This window comes from Parus major, chromosome 1 (genome assembly GCF_001522545.3).
Source record: "Parus major isolate Abel chromosome 1, Parus_major1.1, whole genome shotgun sequence".
Lineage (NCBI taxonomy): Eukaryota > Metazoa > Chordata > Aves > Passeriformes > Paridae > Parus > Parus major.
Genome location: NC_031768.1, coordinates 37,749,256 through 37,767,812, shown reverse-complemented (window position 1 = coordinate 37,767,812; position 18,557 = coordinate 37,749,256). Strand labels below are relative to the sequence as shown.

Genomic DNA, 18,557 nt, shown 5'->3' with positions numbered 1-18,557 from the left:
AATTAAACTCCAGACCCAAAGTAAGATTTAATCATTTTGGCATAGGATACAAGTAAAAAACTGCTGAATTCCTTGCTCTTTAGCCTCAGGGTGTCCAAGTCCTTAGTCATCTTAATGGTGGTTACCAGAAAGTTCTCCCATAGTCTGAAGTCCTGCTCTGCGCATGCTGAGCAGCACCCTGGTATTATTGGGGGTGAATAACATGTGAATCAGATGAGCTGAGCAGCCCAGTTTGCTTCCACCTATCTGCTCTTTATGGCTCTGGCTAGTGGTGTGTAACTATAACAGAAATGGTCACAGAGCAACACCAGACAAATGACAGCAAGAGAAACTCAGTTAATGTTTATGAGTAACTTTGATTGGGATGGGTTAAAAACTGTCATTCTTGAGTGTCTGTGACCTGTGTCAACATTGAGGAACCAGAATAAAGGACATGGAGTATGGTTTTCTTAATTTCACACCTTACAGAGAGTCCCAAGTCTGCTACTAACTGTGTGTAGAATTAGTTTGCTTCCAGTAGGTATGGAGTTCACAGAAGGACAGTACTGGTGTTTTCCCACACTTCCTTTTTCTTAATTTCTCTCTCTCCTTCATATTGGATTTAACAGCAAGCAGTGCAAGACAGCATTGAAACCATACAAGATGGTTGCTGTTGCCCTGGAGTATTTGGTGTGCATGTGTTCAATTTAGGCATTCAACCTGAGTTACTGCAGTTTTGTCCTGAAGAAGTCAGCAGCATCTATTTTTAAAATTTGCTATCCATAGGAACAGCTCTTCGGTAAAAAGGATGAGAAAGATCCTTCATTGTGACTTATTCAGGTGACTAGTTAAAAAGATCACAAATACAACAGTATTTACCACTATTTTTGATTTTTCAAGATTCCCAGCATCAAGAAACCTTGTCCCTTTGAGAAATAAGGCACAAACTGACCATAAAGTAATAATTTGTGGTGAAAAATTATATGCCTTTTATTTCCTTTCTTGAGCTCTTTAATTATACTTTTACCTTGGCTTATGACAGAGCTTTACTTGGTTTCTGAAATAAATGCTAAACAGTTAATAACATAGTAGACTGGGTTTTAAAATGCACTATTGTTGCTGGCATTTTGAGCTTTCTTGCAAGACCATGCTTAAATATCTTCTGCCTACTTAAAGCCTCTGTAAAAGCAGGGTATTACTGCTGTGTAGGGGAATTCACTAGCAAACACTGAACAAACAAAAGACCTACCAGCTATTTAAAGTTTCAACTGAGGCATGAAGGAGTAAGCTAAGGTTTTATCCTAGAGTACACAAAATAACATCTTGATTAATGCTGGCCTATGAACTGTTTGTGTAGCTTATGTTCTGTACTATTCAGGCCAGCTACATTCAGACCAGCTCAGCTTTTATCTTGTTCTAACCTTGATCCTGTAACTCCAAAAGCTATTTGTATTCCCTGTGTGATACCATCAGCTCTCCCAGGTTCCATGTCATGCCAGCAAAATTAACACAAGGTTTTCAGTTCTGTACAGCTCTGGTGTACTCTGTCTCCTGCTTCCTTCCAGGGATGACATTCATCAGCACAGTGATGACTCTCAACAGTTGCATGCATTTCTGAACTGTTCAATTTAGACAGATTTTAGTTAACTCCATCAAGTACTTTGCTTCATGGCTGTTGAAGTGGCTTCTCATAGATCTTTACAGCCATCTACTTTAGTGATTGTATATCCTTGACAGAAGAATCACTGGACACTTCCAATTCTCTTTGTTCCACATTTTATGGAGGAACAATAACTTGTTTGATATGTGGGATTTTCAACTTGTGGTTAATTTTAGAAAATTTTGATGTAACTGAATGCCTCTGCATTTGAATGCCTCAGTCTCCACTCTTACAAACCCATGCTGTTACTAAAATGGCTTCAATGGAAACCCAGGAGGACTATTTGATAGATTTTGATGGTTTCCATTTTTCTTAAGCTTAGACTGTTCACTTTATGTGCTCTTTGATTTGTTTTATTAAGAAGAAAATCCTTAAGAATGGCATGGAATGTGTTTTGCAAAGCTGATGGCTTTATTAAAGTGACAACAAAATTAAAACATTCACTAGGAGGCTGTAATAAAGGAATAGGCGGAGTCCAACTGCCTCTCCAAACCAAATCAAACCTTCTTCAATAGCACATTATGCCATCAGAGTCATATAATTATGGAATATTTGAGGTTGGAAAGGATCTCTGGAGATTGTCTAGTCTAACCCACCTGCCCACAGCAGGATAGCCTAAAGCATGTTACCCAAACCCCAGATGGCTTTTGACTATGTCCAAGGCTGAAGATTCCACAGCATTTCTGGGCATTCTGCTCCATTATGAGAGCACACTTACAGTAAAATTTTTTTCCTTGTTTTTTAATATTATTCTTATTTGATTTGTTATATAAACAGTTCTGGTAAAGTTGAAGTTAAGACATTGCCTATAAAAAAATAAAATCACTGTCTATGAATTATCTTGTCTACCCCCAGGCTTGCAGCTTAGTTTTTACAGTTCAGAAGACTATGAAATCAAAAAAATAACCTTCACCAGTTTGGATAGAAAATTACCCTACTGGTTCCTCTACTGGTCAATAAAACTGCAGGGAAAAGGTTTATCCCAATCTCTACCTAATCCTGAAAACTTTTATCAAGAACAGTAAGAGGGATACAGTTTAAAAATGAGGTTTAAGTGTAAGTGTGCTTAATAGGACCTATTTTTTTTTAAATTCCCTATCTTCATTTGAAGTAATTTTGAGTCTGACATGTATTATTTAAACCTATTGCCTATTTTGAAAAGTCTGTTTAGTATTAGCAGGTATGTTACAGCTTCTCCTCCTAATCAGCAATATGCTTTCTCTTTTCTACCTTTACTCTGCAAGCAGTGGCATTACAACTTGTAAACTATACACTTACCAAGCAGGTCTAGAGCTTAGTCTGAAACTCCAGTGCATGAGAAAAGTAGCATTTTACAAGTGCTGTGCTTCCTGTAGGTGTTATCCAGTAAATAACAAAGTTCCTTAGGGTTATATACAGGAGCAGCTGAAAGGAAGTGAGCAATTCTCAAGGCAGCATGTGAGGTTCCCATTTAGAATGAGACTGACTTCTTTTAAATTGAATTTACAGTCTGTTTGGAAGCCAATTAGCTCCTGAACATGTCCACATCACATATACATATACATATACATATACATATACATATACATATACATATACATATACATATACATATACATATACATATACATATACATATACATATACNTACATATACATATACATATACATATACATATACATATACATATACATATACATATACATATACATATACATATACATATACATATACATATACATACATGCATGCAAACATTCTAGGCTTAAATAATTAAATAGTAATCTGAGATAGTGTTGTAATCCATTAAGGGAGCACTGAGATGTTCTATTAGAGACAGGTACTCATGAAAGCATTTATTAAATACAAGCTCTGGGTGCACATTTCAAATATGCACCCTTCAACTGTGTAAGTATGCTTTCTCTAAACGCAAAAAGTCCACAGTCAAAAGGTGTGTATTTCTTCAAAACATGACAGATGTAAATAAATAAAAAATAAGACAGTGATAAATTCATCATATCATGGTGAATGTCTTCTCTGCGTACATTTGAAGTTATAGTTTGTAGTCTACTTGAAAGTATTCTGAGTACCTGTCAGCAACAGTCTGCTCAGGGAAAAAGGAGGAAGGTGAACAGATGGCAGCCTTTAAATTTGTGGATTAAAGATAAATTTAGTGCTAAAAGGGAATTACTATTGTTTAAAATGCAAAGCTTTCTATTTATTCTTCTCTAAATTGACACTTCAGGCAGTACAATTTCTGACAATCACATTGTTCTTGAAAGTGCTCCTTTCTGTAATCTAAAGGGTTTTAATTTATAAATTTTCTTTTACTGCAGTATTATAAATTCATTTCAAAAACTATCACACAGATAGAACACATAGTGCTTCATTAAGCATGGACTTCAAAGTTCATGGACTGTCAGAAGTAAATGCCTGCCAATATTACTTCCTTTTTCACTAGATCCATCAAGGTAAGTCAAATGCATGGGGTTAGCAGGACTGTAAACATTCACAGACTGAAGCAAACAGATCATTCAACACAGGATTTTAATGATCTGTGTTGCTCAAGAAAACATTTTAACACATTTGCAATATGAAATATAAAGGGCAGCAAAACTGACAAAAATAGATTCAGTATACAACAGCTGTATATTGGGCTTCTAGATTTTTTTACATCCTAATTCTTCTTGCTTGTATTTTAGGGTAAAATTATGTTTCATAAAGAAGGTAATACACTTTGAGTAGAAAGTGAAGTTTTGCATCTCACAACTTCAAGATGACTTACTAAAATATGAAAAAAGTCTTGTGTTTTAATAGTCCATTGGAATAACATTTGGGTTTAACCTGTATATCTTCAAGGAATAAGAATGTATGTTTACCAATACGCTAGAGCAGATTTTGTCCAGTCTCTTCTTCTGTGTTTCAATAAAGTTTTATCCTCCAACTGAGTACTTGACTGAAAACTGGCCCCAAATTAGACTTTAAAGGTTTTTTTGTCATCTAGAAGGACAGAAGAACAAAGCTAAAATCCTTGATGCATTATTTTTTTTTCTTTTTTTTTGCAGGAAGATAACTAGCAGAACTAGTAACATTAGCAGGAATGCTGTAAATTGTAGCCTTTAGTTCACTATGTAAAATGCAAGACACCCACTTAAACTCATAGGAAAGGTGAACTCCAAGTCAGAAATTTTTAACTACATCTTAAAATGATTCCTGAAACGGTATAATCTGTGGAATATTAGATATTAAATATGAAATTAAAACAAGAGTGTTTTATTCTGAGAAAGCTACTGATCTTAATCTCCAATACAGGCTTCAAAGCCAGTGCAAGTTTCTGTCAGCTGCCTGCTTTAAAAACGCATATGTGTAGACTAGGACACCTTTAACTAACCATCTTTTGTGGTCTAAGTTTTTTTCTTTAAGACCTTCCCATCCCAGGGAGGTATCAGGCAACCAGCAATTTCCCAGGACAGCCAGAGGAGTCAAAAACCTTTCTGCGGCATGAAGAAGTGCACGTGGCCATATCCGCCAAAATTGATTCGTTTGGAGAAACTATCCTTCCTTTTAGCTTAAAGCAATTCAAAAATCTCCCACTGCTGACATGAAGTGTTGGTCTGTGTTTTAACAAGGCATTAGGAAATGGCTAACTTATAATACTTCTAATGTGCAGTCACTCATGCTGCTGCAGGTTGACAGCCCGCAGTGTCGCACGGAGCTGTGACGCGAGCAGGTGACCTTAGGGGAAGGAGGGAAGGGACGGACGTGGGGAGGCAGGCGCCAGGGAGGTGCTCCAGCAGCCAGGCGGGGATGCTGCAGCTGCGGAGCGCTGGTCCTGTCTCCTCCTCGGTACAAGTTTCACAGGTTATCCCAAGCAGCCGTCTGTCAAAGGACAGGGGGATACACATACCTCAAATATTTACGGTGCCTGCACTTTGAGAATGAGACAGTTCGTTCACATCTGTGAACGGGCCACTTTTAAAACATCAAAATAAACCATCTGGCTGCGCAACTGTTTCTAATTACTTCCCTGCCTAGACTGTAAACTTCGGGGTTTGGCACCGGCCTCCTTCCCAGAGTGCTGCCCAAATCCCGCTCCCAGGCAGCTAATCAGAGCCACTGCAGCACGGGGGGAGCAGCGCTGGAGCCGGGCTTGTCCAGCCCGCAGCTCTCCGCCCGCCTGGCGGGTCTGTCCGGCTGTCCGTCCGCCCGTCTGCAGCAGCGCTCCAGGTGCGGCTCAGCGCAGCTCGCACCATGTTCTCCCCGGCCCTGCTGCTGCTGCTGCTGCTGCTGGGCCCCGCGCTGCCCGCCGCGCCCCCGGCCCTGCGGTAAGTGCGGCTCTCAGGTCTCACGGGGGGGTGCGGCTGATTTCGAGGTGCCAGGAGTGTGCAAGCTGGGGTTGCGGAGGGAGTTGTGCAGCGCTTTGCTGGCTCTTCTTCTGCCTGCCTAAAGGTGACACTGACAGAAGCGCTCTAGGATCACTGGGAACCTCAGTAGGTAGGTGCCCGTGCAGACCGTGGAGTTACTTGCAACAACGCATTCGATGCCCCAAATGCATACTCTGAAAGCAGTGAAGGGGGAAGAGCTGGCTTGTGATGACCCTTTACACCCAAACCCCTGAATTCTGCTGGTTGTGTGGAGCAGGCACCTAACCACAGAACCTTGCTTATTGCTGCGCTTTGGTGTGGTGGCACAACGAGGTGCACTGCCCTTCACTCTCCACCTCCACACAGCCAGCGCACATTGGCTCCTAGAGCCAGCAGTCCTATGCTCCAGAGCCTTGCAAAATCTACTGTCTGACAGGAGCAGGTTCTAGTCATCTACATCTTCAGTATTGGGAAGACCTGGTTTTGGCCTGAGCAGTATTTTCTTTTTTTTATGTACGATTCAGCTCCTGATGACACAAAGTGTGATTTTCCCTGAGCATTCCTGAAAGTCCTGATCTCTGTGTGCTCCAGTGCATGGTACAATTGCAGGGCAGAGCTGCATATCTGCGGATCTAGAATTGGATTCTGCTGCCTTTACCGAAACCACAGCCACAGCCTACAGTGTTGGATGGAAAGCCATGATTACCTTGGTTTCCTTTTCCATTGGAAATATGGATCATATATGCTTGATCCATGACAACCAGAAGGATTGCTTTGGCAAACATTATTTTATTAGAATCAACCTTAAGTATGCTGTGTGATACATATTCCTGTTATGCTACCCAGATGTTTGGATGAATATGGTTTCTAAGCTTTTTGAAATAATTAAGATCAAAATGTTTCATGATGGGTAATCAAACCACACGTGTCTATGCATATATACCAGATATGCCTGATGGGAAAGTAAATGAGGCCGATGTAGTTAAAAAGGTAAGTAAAATAAAGTATAAGCATTCTTACAGGTAGCAATGAGATTTCTGATGGAAATTAATAAAATTGGTTGATTTGAGGCAAGCAATAATTTGCAACCATAGCTGAAGAGGTGGTAAGAACAATATCCTGGGTATTGGCTGAAGCCAGTGACAGGAGGGTGGTTTCAAATGATGAGCCAAGCTCTCATCAGCTCTGAGCTGCAGCCCCTGGCTTTGACCAAAGCTTATTCTGTTTGCTGTCCCCCACAGGAGCGGTTTGGGTATTCCTGCTCCCTGCCGGCTGTCCCGGGCTGAGTCGGAGCTCAGGTGCCGCGTCCCAGGGGGGAAGCTGTGCAATGACAGAGGCAGGTGTGAGTGCGGAGTCTGCATCTGCCAAGTGACTGAGTCTGGCAAATACTACGGTCCTCTCTGCGAGTGCCATGACTGGGTGTGCGAGACCTACGACGGGAAAATCTGCACAGGTAAGGAAGCCCTGATGATGACAGAAGCTTAGAAAATTGGGAGTATATATTAAAACCAGGAACACGGCACACTGAAACACTAGAGACATGATTATATATGGGTCTCTGGAACATGACTCTACATGGAATCGTGGGCACATCCAAGGATTTTGCCAGATTAAAGAATACAAGTTACAGGCACTGTGTCTGCCATAAAATGGGACTTAGCCTAGAGCAAGGTTTGTCTGCATCAGGGGCAAAAGCAGAAATTTCTTTGGGTTGGAGGCTCTGCAAACTGTGTTTTAAATCTAATACAGTATGTAATATTGCTCATAATTTTTATATTTCTTCATTTGAATTGCTTGCCTAATGATGGTTTATGGTATCTACCCTGGCTTTAAACTATCTCCAAACAATCAATTTTGTCCTGTGATGATTATTTTTTCCTTCTCCTGCTATAAGAAAAAAAACTTGTTGTAAGATGTACCACACTTACATTTGCTATATAAACATAAAAACTCTGTTTTTCTCTAAGTAATGATAATGCTTTCCAAATAAAGATTTAAAACAATGTAATTGTATTGTGGTTTCAGGGATTTCCCCACTGACACTTGATTCTTTAATAACATACATTTCTGGGACAAAATACAGTCCCTGCCAGTTGTTGCAACATGTCACTTTGGTTTATATCTAAGCATTATCACTCTTTCTTCTTTCCAGCTGTTTTTACTTAAGTTTCTGGGTTATTTCGGTCAGATTTTCATTTTTTTCCCTTTCTTTTTTTTATTTTTTTTTTTTCCTTTTCCTTTTAAAAGCAGCTTAGAATAGGATTTTAGAAAAAAGCAGGGAGAAGAAATGCCATCACATTCCTAAGGAGATTCAGCCTGGAGCTTGATGAAAGGGGCCAGAAGGGTACTTTATTTCTAGTATCCCTGTTTCAACAGCTTTACCAGATTCACAGAAACGTGTCATCTTTTCAGGCCAAAACCTGCAATTAGGTCAATGGGAATGGTACAGAAATTCTTCTAGTAAGAGGACAATAAAAATGCATTCCAGCAGTTGGTTTGGCAAATTTTGTAGAAAAAAAGACCAAATTTATTTTAGCAACAATTTATCCAGGAAGTCCAGTAATAACATGAAAAGACCAAGAATGAGATTACGAGAAAAAGGTTTATATTTTGTGCCTATGACTTTAGAGTTCTGTAGAGAAACTGATTTATAGAATCTGCAGTTAGCAGTGTTAAATCCCCCAAATAAGAAATACCATAGCATTTCAGTGCTTTGCTGTCCCAAAACTTAGTTTTTTGATTGGTAGTGTTATTTCAAAGTGCTTGCTGTTGTTGCGGGTTAATTGCACAAAGGGAAACTGAAAACTCCTTCAATTTTAATACTCCACTGTAAATTCCACCATCATGTTCCTGTTAATATCATGAACAGTGGCTGCAAGTTTTGTCAGGGCTTTGGTGGTAAAGTGCGCTCACAGAATAAACAGAGCCAAGAGATCTCTTAATGATATTTAGCTTTTGGGTGGCACTTCATCCAGCAGTTCAAAGATGTGAATGCTAAGTGATTAAAGTTTTTTAAAACATATTTTCTGTACTTGTCACTTTGTCACTCCTAGCTAGAATATTGAAGCCACGTTACCATGTTACCACTGAGATGTGAAATAATCTGAATTCTCTCTTCTGGAAAAAAAATAAGTAGTAAAAAATTCAGCACGAAGTCCTGAGGAGGAAAACAACTGTGAAGAGCGCAGGAGTTTTGCTTGCTTCATTTGGGCTTTTTGACAATTGTGCTAAAAATCCAGCTGTTGTACTCCAGAGCTGCCCAGCACTGCAGGAGAGCAGCCCCAGGTAACTCTTTAGGATATGGGATCCAGTTGGTGAAACACCTCCTTTCAGGCTGTGCTTGTTGCCCTCTTCATTTTTCCCCCGTGTTTTTAGTGACTGAAACTGTGTATACATGGGAGGAAAGAAGCATAGAAAAGGTCAGATCTAGGATAACTGGCAGGAGACTGGACCTTATGTTGTATAAATAACATTTTCCCTTACCCAACTATTAAAAGAACTACATCCAGTGATGTTTCTTAACATTACATCACCAGGCCAATTTCCAGTATATGAAATATTTCCCTTTATTTGCATTTTTGGGCAATTTTTTGACTTAATGATGAAGATGTATTTCCTCTAAGTGAGTAATCATAATGTCTTACTGCAGTTCTGTTTCTCTTTCTTGCTTTAATTTTATTTTTGTTGCTTTTATTTTGACATTTGCTGTCGCTTTTAATTGTGGATCTCTGCTGACATAGGCAGCAACAGTAATTGCTGACTGGTACCACATGGAGAACTTCTAGACACTCTTTCCATATTCCCCTAGAAAGCCATGGTATTTGAGGCTAATGCTGTTTAAAACGAGCTACTTTTCAAGCTGCCAGAGTGATTCCTTTTTCAAGTGACTGATGTCTGATCACCAGTGATGTTCATATTCAGAGATGGACAGGCAGAGTTGTTTGAGTCACAAATGCCAAAGATAGCTGTGTTTCCCTGCCAGTCAAGTCAGACATATCTCCACTTCCCTTGCCTGTCCCAAGCTAAACAAAAGATTTAGTTGCTCAATATTCAGCTCATTATCTTAAAGACACGTTCTGTGTCAGATCCACTTTCTGGACCAGTTGTTGAACAATCATATTCTGAAGAGAGAAGGCCTGAAGGTAAAGAAAATGTCAGATGTCCATCTGATTGATTTGATTTTTCTAATAAACCTTTTATAAAAATGGAAAAGACATTATGCCATGAGTAATACAGAAGAGCAGATTTAAGTGTTTCTGTCCTTTTATTTCCCTTGAGACTTCTTTGCTGTATTTCTCTCCCATTATGTTTCCAGGTGCTTTAGAGGGAGTTCCAATAATTTTCTTGCCTTTTATCCCACTGGGATTGATAAAGTAATAGGTGATCCCTCATGGAGTCAGAAGCAAAGAGAAAAACCAAGTACTGTGGTCTGAGTCACTGAGTCTCTTGTCCTCCTCTTTGGCCTTTTTATTTGCTTAATGTAGCATGGGGTGTAGAGGAAATCAAATAGATACTGTCCTGTTATTCTCTTTGCAATGTCAGGGACATCTTTATTTTATCTTTTGTTGCCGATATTCAAGGAGATGAGCTAAGAGGAGGAAGACTGAATCAAAACCAATCAAATCCCCAAAGGATTTATGTTTCATTCAGGATTCATTCCAAAGGATTTATGCTTGTTGCTGTTTATTTGCAGATAGTAGTTCTGACCTCAGACAGTTGCATATTGCCTCAGGCTTTCTTAGCATAAGTGGAGCTCATATTGTGCACGAGGGAAAGTGGGATATAGGACTAATTCCTGTTACATCACTGCTTATTACCTATTTCTCAGTGGGGTTTTGTCAGTATAGAGGAAAATTAATTCTAGTGAATTTTTTGGTGTTTTTTTGTTGTTTGTTTTTCGTTTGTGTTTTTAGGTATATTTGTTTTGTTTTTTGAGGGTTTTTTTGTTTTTTTGTTTGATTTGTTTGGTTTTTTTTATTTAATCTTGCTTTACTGTGGTTAATGAAGGTAGAAAAATGAAATTAAGCATAGGCTTCCTTGGCCAACTGAAGTGGGAACACTTTAGATGTTCTTAGAGAATGGACCACAAGAACTGCCAGCGTGTGACACGTGATGCTGTGATTGCACTGCCTGTAGTTGGTGAGATCAAAAGACACACACAATTTGGTGACAACATAGACAGCAAAATATGAAGAAGGTTTGTCTTTGCTCTGAACTGTATTCATTATCTTTGGGTTTTTAGTTATAAACATTTGATAAACCATTTTTCTTCCAAACTGAAGTACCTTTTACACCTAAGTGTACACTAAAAAGTGGTGTTTTTACACCTAAAAATGGTGGCCCAGTGTGATTTTCCATAAGCAGTTGCTGTAAAACTTGCTGCTTTTCAGGCCAATGAAAGATTTTTCTGTTCCTTTCTCCAAAGCTGTGGTTGCTGTGGGTGCTGTACCTATTTTAAGACTAGTTCAGCAATATAATGCCAGTGTTAGTTGTAGGTTTTCCCAGCTAGAGGTGTTATCATAACGTGAAGGACAAAAGGATATAAGTGCCATTATTTTCTGATCTGTTAAATTCTAAACTACATGGAGAGCACAAGTGAAAAATTAATTTGAGAAGGAGTAGATATAGAAATAACAAGATAAATCCAAATTAAAGTATTAATATAATACATAGCTATGAATTCATGGGGTTTATTGGATGTATGGTACTATATACAAGTTTGAGGAAGAGAGGAATTTGAAGATGGAATTTGGAGGACAATTTGTGCTCAGGACTGCTCTTTGCACAGAAGCTGAATTGTGTCTTTAGGCAGAGCTATCAAAGTTGAGCTGGAAAGGCTCTAACAATTGTGCCTTTGTATTCATACTGAAGGGAGGTCTGACACTCTGATTGTTCATTGAGCAGCATTTCTTGCTAAACGTGTGAAGAAAAGTCAGCCTGTGACCTGCATTGATTGCCATTTGATCCAAAGGGAAATTCAAATCCCTGGATTTTGAGAACAGGTATAAGCCTCTTCTCTGTCAGAGGCCATGCTTGCAAAGATTCAGCTGTGGCACATGTGGCCATTGGAGTCAGTCTCCTTACAGACCAAGTTAAAAATAGGGCAGGAGGCTACTGATGAAAATGGAGATTGCAATTCTGCTCTGACCTAGTTTACCTTAGTCCGGACTTCAGAACTTGGCACTTTGTGACATTTTTCACCCAGAGCAAGGGTGTGTAGGTGTGATTATAGCATCCATATTCATCTCAAAACAGGTTCCTCAGGCTCTAGTAGAAACAAAGTCGTGATAGCATAGACCTCATTGCAGGTTCATTGCCTTGCTAAGTGCTTGAGGTCCCAGCAGACACAAAAAGCACAAGCTAAACCCTGTATTATTCTCAACTTTGTGCTGTTGGTACCTGATCTGGGTAAAATTAAGCAGGCTTTGATGCAATGACAATTGCTGTAGTTTCAAATGCAGTGTGTGGGTTCATAGAAGTGGTGAGGCAGGAGGAATCTTAGACACAAAAACTGCAGGGGAGATTAATGGAAGGGAAGCACTTTAAAAGTAACTTATTAAACAATATGTACCTAGTTGCTTAGTCCTCATTTTAAGCACCTTTATCTGTAGGCACTACTGATGGAAAATAGATGTTAGTTTACAAAGTAAAAGCAAGTGTGTTTGGCACATGGAAGCAAAGGCTTTTACAGCACCTAGCAGAGCTGGAATGTAGTCCTCAGGCTGGCACCAACAGCAAAACAAGGTGAGGACCAGCATCTCCTTTGCTTTATGTCCTTCTGTAGTCTGGAGTGACATGCTTATCCATTGCAGGGGGGAAAAAACCCTTTGTGTGACTTTTTATCAGTGCAAATAAGTGTTCTGAAATATGTTTGAATTTTTATGCTCCTCACAGGCTGATAATGAACTGAAGTATATTTTTTATTTATTTGAAAGAATGCTCTTTATGAAAAAATGGCTTACACAGGCTGACCTTTTCTATTAATATTTGTGTTTTGATGTCATTATTATGAAAAAGATATGGTGAATAGAAAGTAGATGGTACATTAAATGTTACAGAAGTGTTTATTAATTATTTTACCTGCTTAATCAGTGGATGGGTTTCAGTACGTGCTCTTATGACAGCCTTTTTTGGACAAACTGTCTTGGTATAGTTTTCTATGCTTCTTAACAGTTTTATTGTTCATAGCTAGTCCTGTCAAGGAGTTCAAACAATCATCATTTATGACACTGCAATATAGACCTTTAGTGTTCCTAGGTAGTGTTCCCAAGTAGTGTTAGTGTTCCCAAGTAGTTTGTCCTGAAAAAGAGCATATCACTGATTAAAAATGTTCCACGAGCTTTTCTGAGAGGAAAGGACATGTTGCTAGTGCTGTCTAGGAAAAAGGGCAATTTGTGCTGAAAAAGTACTGGAGTTTGACTTTGGCCATGCAAGAAGGACCCCACAGTACATATGTGGTACCAGAACTTATCAGTGTTTTAACTGGAGGCTGTGGTGGTCGAGGTCATGTTGTGGTGTGTGTACCACAGTTGCATTGCTGGATTCAAATTTCCTTTGGAGATGGAAGGACTATGAAGGGGAAAAAACCCTGTTCTTCTTTCAAACTCTGTTTTTAAAGGTTATTTAAAAGCTTCGTTTCTGAGCAATGGAGGGAGTAATTTTTGCAAACAGGTGTTTGTGTACATTTCATATGTTGGGAGTGGGCTGGAACACCAACTTGAGCAGTTGCACGACCATATTCATATATGCAGAAAAATAAAGATTCAAGAGACTTTAATGGGAGTTGCACCTGTCCCCTTTCTTGAAAGAGCTGCTTTGCCCTTCTGCTTGTCCAGCTGAGTAGCATCAGTGATGTAATCTGGAACACCTTCTTGTCAGTGACCTAAGAGTGGCAGTCAGAGCTTTTGGAGTCATATCTGGGTCATTTTTATGGGGAAGGTCACTGGGAATGCCAACTCTGTCAGGAGCGAGCTGAGCATTAACTTTGTGATTTGGAAAACGTCACAGCCGAATGCTGTTGCCTTGGCAGCCCCATGCAGCAGCAGATGTTCTAACCAGAGCACCTGGTCACAGTGTTTTGTTTCTGGGGGCAGTTCTGGGCTGGGGAGATTGTGAGCGGGCTGGTGGTGAATCCTCCTGTACCCCAAAGAAACTGCCGAAATCTATCTTTCTCAGGAATGCTTTTTCCAGTTGTCTGCCTCCAGCAGGTTCTGTTCAGTCTGTTCAACCAGGTGGTGTCTGTCATTTTAAATATTAGGGATGTTAGCTTTTATAATCCAGAGTTAGAGGCTACTGTATGTAAAAATAGATCATTTAAGTATTTTTTCCTGTTTTGCATATAATTTCCTATTTAATTAAAAGGCGGTATTAAGGTTATTTAAATCTTGAAGCTGTGTGGTTGACAGCTAAGCAATGCTAAATCTATCTACATTTATCGAAGAGTCCTGTGCATTTGCACTATTATGCATCTTGTAATTTTATATTCATTATGGTTTTCTCCAGTGAACTTATGCAGCAACAACAGGAGGAAAATGGTTGCTTCCTAGTATTTGAAATTGTTTAGTTTACAAACTTGGCAAAATGTTTCAAGCAAGATAAAACATTAATAATTTAACTTAGTCCATCCATTTGCCTGGAATGTGGGGAACACACGGTAAACAGTTTGGTAACACAGCAGTGTCAGGGAACACAGGTTTCTTGCACCCCATTTCCTTACTCCAAGTGTTTTAAACAGTATTTTGCAGGAATTAACTGGGTACTTGGGAAACTCAAATGGTACAAGCTCATGGAATCTCAGAAGCCAAAAGCCCCTCTTCTTCAGAAAATCCTGTTTCTCTCCACATCCTGAAACATCCAGACTCATTTCTTGTTTATCCTTATCCCTTTGGAAATTATTGGACACAAGTAGAGTTGGTATATAATTTGAATGTCTTTTCAGCAGATGAAGATACAGGCATTTTTAAAGAAATTAATAATGAATGGTATTCTGTGAACAAGAGCTAAATTTACATAATCCAAACCATTTCTATGTCTGTATCTCCCGTGAATAATGTGGTTCCTCCCAAAAATGCAAGCCCTGCTTCAGATGTGGGGAACATGCCTGGTATATTGAACTGAACTGTGATGGTCACAGCATCTAGCTCTTATATCTAGCTTTGCAGTTCTTGCAACAAATTACTAGAAGGTATGTGTTTTTCTTCTGATATTGAAGAGAGGGAAGGTTGAGGATATACCTCCTGATCATCTAAAGCTGTTAATGAGATTCAGAAGAGAACCCAAGTTTCTGAGTCCTTCCTAGGGACTCTCAAACCACCAAGTCCCTGTGAGGTGTAAGAGTAAAATCTGTTAGTATTAAAACTATCAGTTAAGGCTGTGTCAAAAACCTCATTTTATGTTTCATGTTTTGGTCCTGAAACTACTATTTCCTACAAAAAATAGTCATGTATTCTTTTTCCTAAGAACTACCTGAGCATTAGGCATGCCATAATTGTTGATTTCTCTGTGTATTATCCAAGTGAGAACAACTTGGTTTTATGGAAACACTCAGTGTGCTTCCAGCTTAAAGGTGTTCCACGTATAAATGGGGAAGTGAATTTGTAGCAGGTCAGTCCCACGGGGAACTGTAGGTACAGTGACATGCCTAGTGGATTGTGTTCCAGACTACAGTCCTCAAAGGAGTGGTTTGTGAAGTCATGCTTTGAAGGATTGCTGGAGAACTTTAGGCCTCTCACCTGAGGAATGGGAAAGAGCTGAAATGGAGGAGGACAACCAATTTCATCTCATGGGCATACTTGCAGAAGGACTAAATCATGCTGGATGGTCGTGATGCCGTGATGAAAAGTCACACAAGAACATACTGAACTGTGGTTCTCCAGAATGCTTTTGCAGAATTGTGCCTTTTAATCACTATATATTTACATGAAAAAACCCACTCATGCTGTCTCACGGAACATAGCACACTTTAACCCTAATTGTCTTGACAGATTCTGCCCTTTCTCAAACAGTTTTTAAACTGGAAAGAGTAGTGACAGTGAATAAATTGTACATCTGTAGTCTAACATGCAGAGGTAAGGCTGAGACCTTCTGTTACAGAATCATAGAAGTGAGTGTTACAAATTTATTTAGTTTTTTTCTCTGGTACCTTTGTAGTCAGGTAAATTCTGTGGGAAGCAGATAACCAGTAAGAAATGTATTTAAAATCAGGAAATGGTCTTGAAACACTTAATTGAAGCACTGTTGTTGCACTGGTACTTCTAATGACTGTCTTTTGAAATAATTTTGTTTCATGCAGTGGGTACAACTACTTTCCATTTATTGTGCAGTTTGCCTGCAGTTGGCATTTGTGGAAATCCTTTTGCCCAGCAAACCCAGAAACAGTGAACTTTTTTCTTTGTCTATAACATATTAAATTCTCATTCACTGTGCTTTAGGGTATCATCCTGCAGTGAGAAGTGCTGGAACATTTCTTACTGCTTTTTTTTTCCATCCCAAGGCCTTTTAATTAATTGAAGCATAGCAGAGAAATATTAGAGGATATCATTGGCATTGGTAATAGAGAGACTAAAATGTGGCATATATTTCTGTATCACAATAAAAAATAATTGTCTCTTTAAGATTTATGTTGTTTAACTTCCTACAGACTGTGTGTACATGATACAGAAATATAGCAAAAAATTGATTGGAGATGGAATTGGCAAAATTACCAAACCCCAGTCATGTACTTTGTTAGATTTAGGAATGGATCCTGTCACTCATCTCTACTCTTCGGGTTAAAAATATGTTTTAATAAAAGCAGATGGTGTAGCTGCCCCCTTTTTTTTTTTTTTTTTTTTAAATAAAGCTAAACAGAAGCCAGTGTTTTCTTCTGACAGAAGTCTAATGAAATCAATAAAGTTATGTCAACAGAGAATTGGTCTCACAGCAAGTCTGGCCCTTGTTTGACCAAAATCTCTAGGTAATAGCGGACAAAATTATGACAGCAAAATATAGACCCTGTCATTTACCAGCAAGTGGTAATGGTAAAACAATAACAACAATGACATCTCCAAAGTTTTGAATGCTTTTAAGCTTGACAGCACTTTACATGATTTTCTGTTTTGTTTTCCTTCTGTGTATTGTGCTGCTTTAAAGAGTTATATGTTACTTAGTGGTAGTTTGACAGGACATTGACCAAAATAATTTTTCTCCAGAGTGTCCGAGTTGGACTTAGCAGGAATGAGAGGTCTGTGAGGAAACAATCTGATAAATGAAAACCATCTTTCAAAGTATGTTTAAATGAAGGAATTGTTTACACTGACAGATTTATCCCAAGTTTTATTAAATGGTCGGATGGTTTGGAAAGCCATAATAAAATTAATATTTTGTAATTGGATGAGCAGGGTAAGTCTCAACCCTCTCTCCTCTCACCATCCTAAAGCTTTTGTATATGACTTTTTGTAAATGAGGAAATTCTATTCTAAATGTATCAACTGCTTTAAATGTATATACACTTACATACAGGTTAGAAAAGCTTTTATTTAAAGATATTGTCCAGAAAATACAAGATGATTTCTCTGTAGGAGGTTTCAAAAGGTCATATCCCATGATGATATTATGTTCTTACTGGATAATATCCTGAAGGATAATATTTAAATGGTACAATGAGCACAGACTTCCTTTTATTTCATTGGTACCTAATGAAGGAACTAAGAGGTTTTTAAAATAATCATATTCTGTCTGGAACACCATGTATCAAGCTCTTTTGAAACAAGATCGTAATTCCTCTGGCCTTTCATGGGCTTCCAGTTCTCTGTATTTTTGCATTTCAGGCGTTGTCTTGGCTTTTCCTTAATTTTTTTTTTTTTGCGTGAGCCGTGGTTGCCACCTCCACTCTCAACATTTTGGTCATATCCAATTGCCAATTTGTTTTACTAATTGCATTCCCTCTTTTCTGCTTTTTGGGTGATCTCTATCTGGCTCAGTTCCTTGGCACTTCTCCTCACAGTTGTCCTAATCAATTCCTCTGGCTCATCAAAGAACAGTTGTTTCCATGAGGACCTGGGTGGAAGTCAGATCCACCTTGGCTCTCTTTACACTCCCTGGTGGCTCCATCTCCAACCAGTAACCTCTGCTCTTGTGTCCCAGGAATCTTAAAGGAGGCATGTCACCAAGAGGAGCTGAACTGCCTTGGGTATTCCCAGACTTTGTAAAAGTTAACCACAGTTCTGTGTAACAAATGCTCTTTCTTAGCTCATGCTTTACTCATGCAGATGTATTTCAGTTGTAGGGGAGCTTGTTATGATATGAATCGCAACCACAGAAACTTTAAAATAGTCGTAAGGTGTCAGGTGTACACTCCTGTAACATCATTTCTATTTGCTTCCCCTCTTTCTCCTCCCTAAGACAGGTGGCACAGCACGCTGAAATTTTACAGCTTGTTTTAGTTTCTCCAAACAATCTGTTCATTGTGCTTCCTATTCCCAAGAGGTGAAATGATTTTGACCATAGTAAAAAGCTTGTCTTAGGGAGACTGTGGAATCTCCATGGCTAGGGCTTCAAGAACAGGTTGCACAACTGAGGAGGGATCAACACACCC

The 18,557-nt window shown here is 39.1% G+C and overlaps 1 protein-coding gene across 1 annotated transcript in view; it reads left to right on the top strand.

Moving 5' to 3' along the window:
* Window positions 1-5,560: 5,560 nt before the first annotated feature.
* The window catches only part of ITGBL1 (integrin subunit beta like 1), a 125,254-nt gene continuing 112,257 nt past the window's right edge, over window positions 5,561-18,557 (top strand). The window contains exons 1-2 of the mRNA XM_015638116.3: window positions 5,561-5,944; window positions 7,225-7,436. Of these exons, the coding sequence (XP_015493602.1) occupies window positions 5,871-5,944; window positions 7,225-7,436 (286 nt within the window). The 5' untranslated portion in view covers window positions 5,561-5,870. The remainder of the gene's footprint in view (window positions 5,945-7,224; window positions 7,437-18,557) is intronic.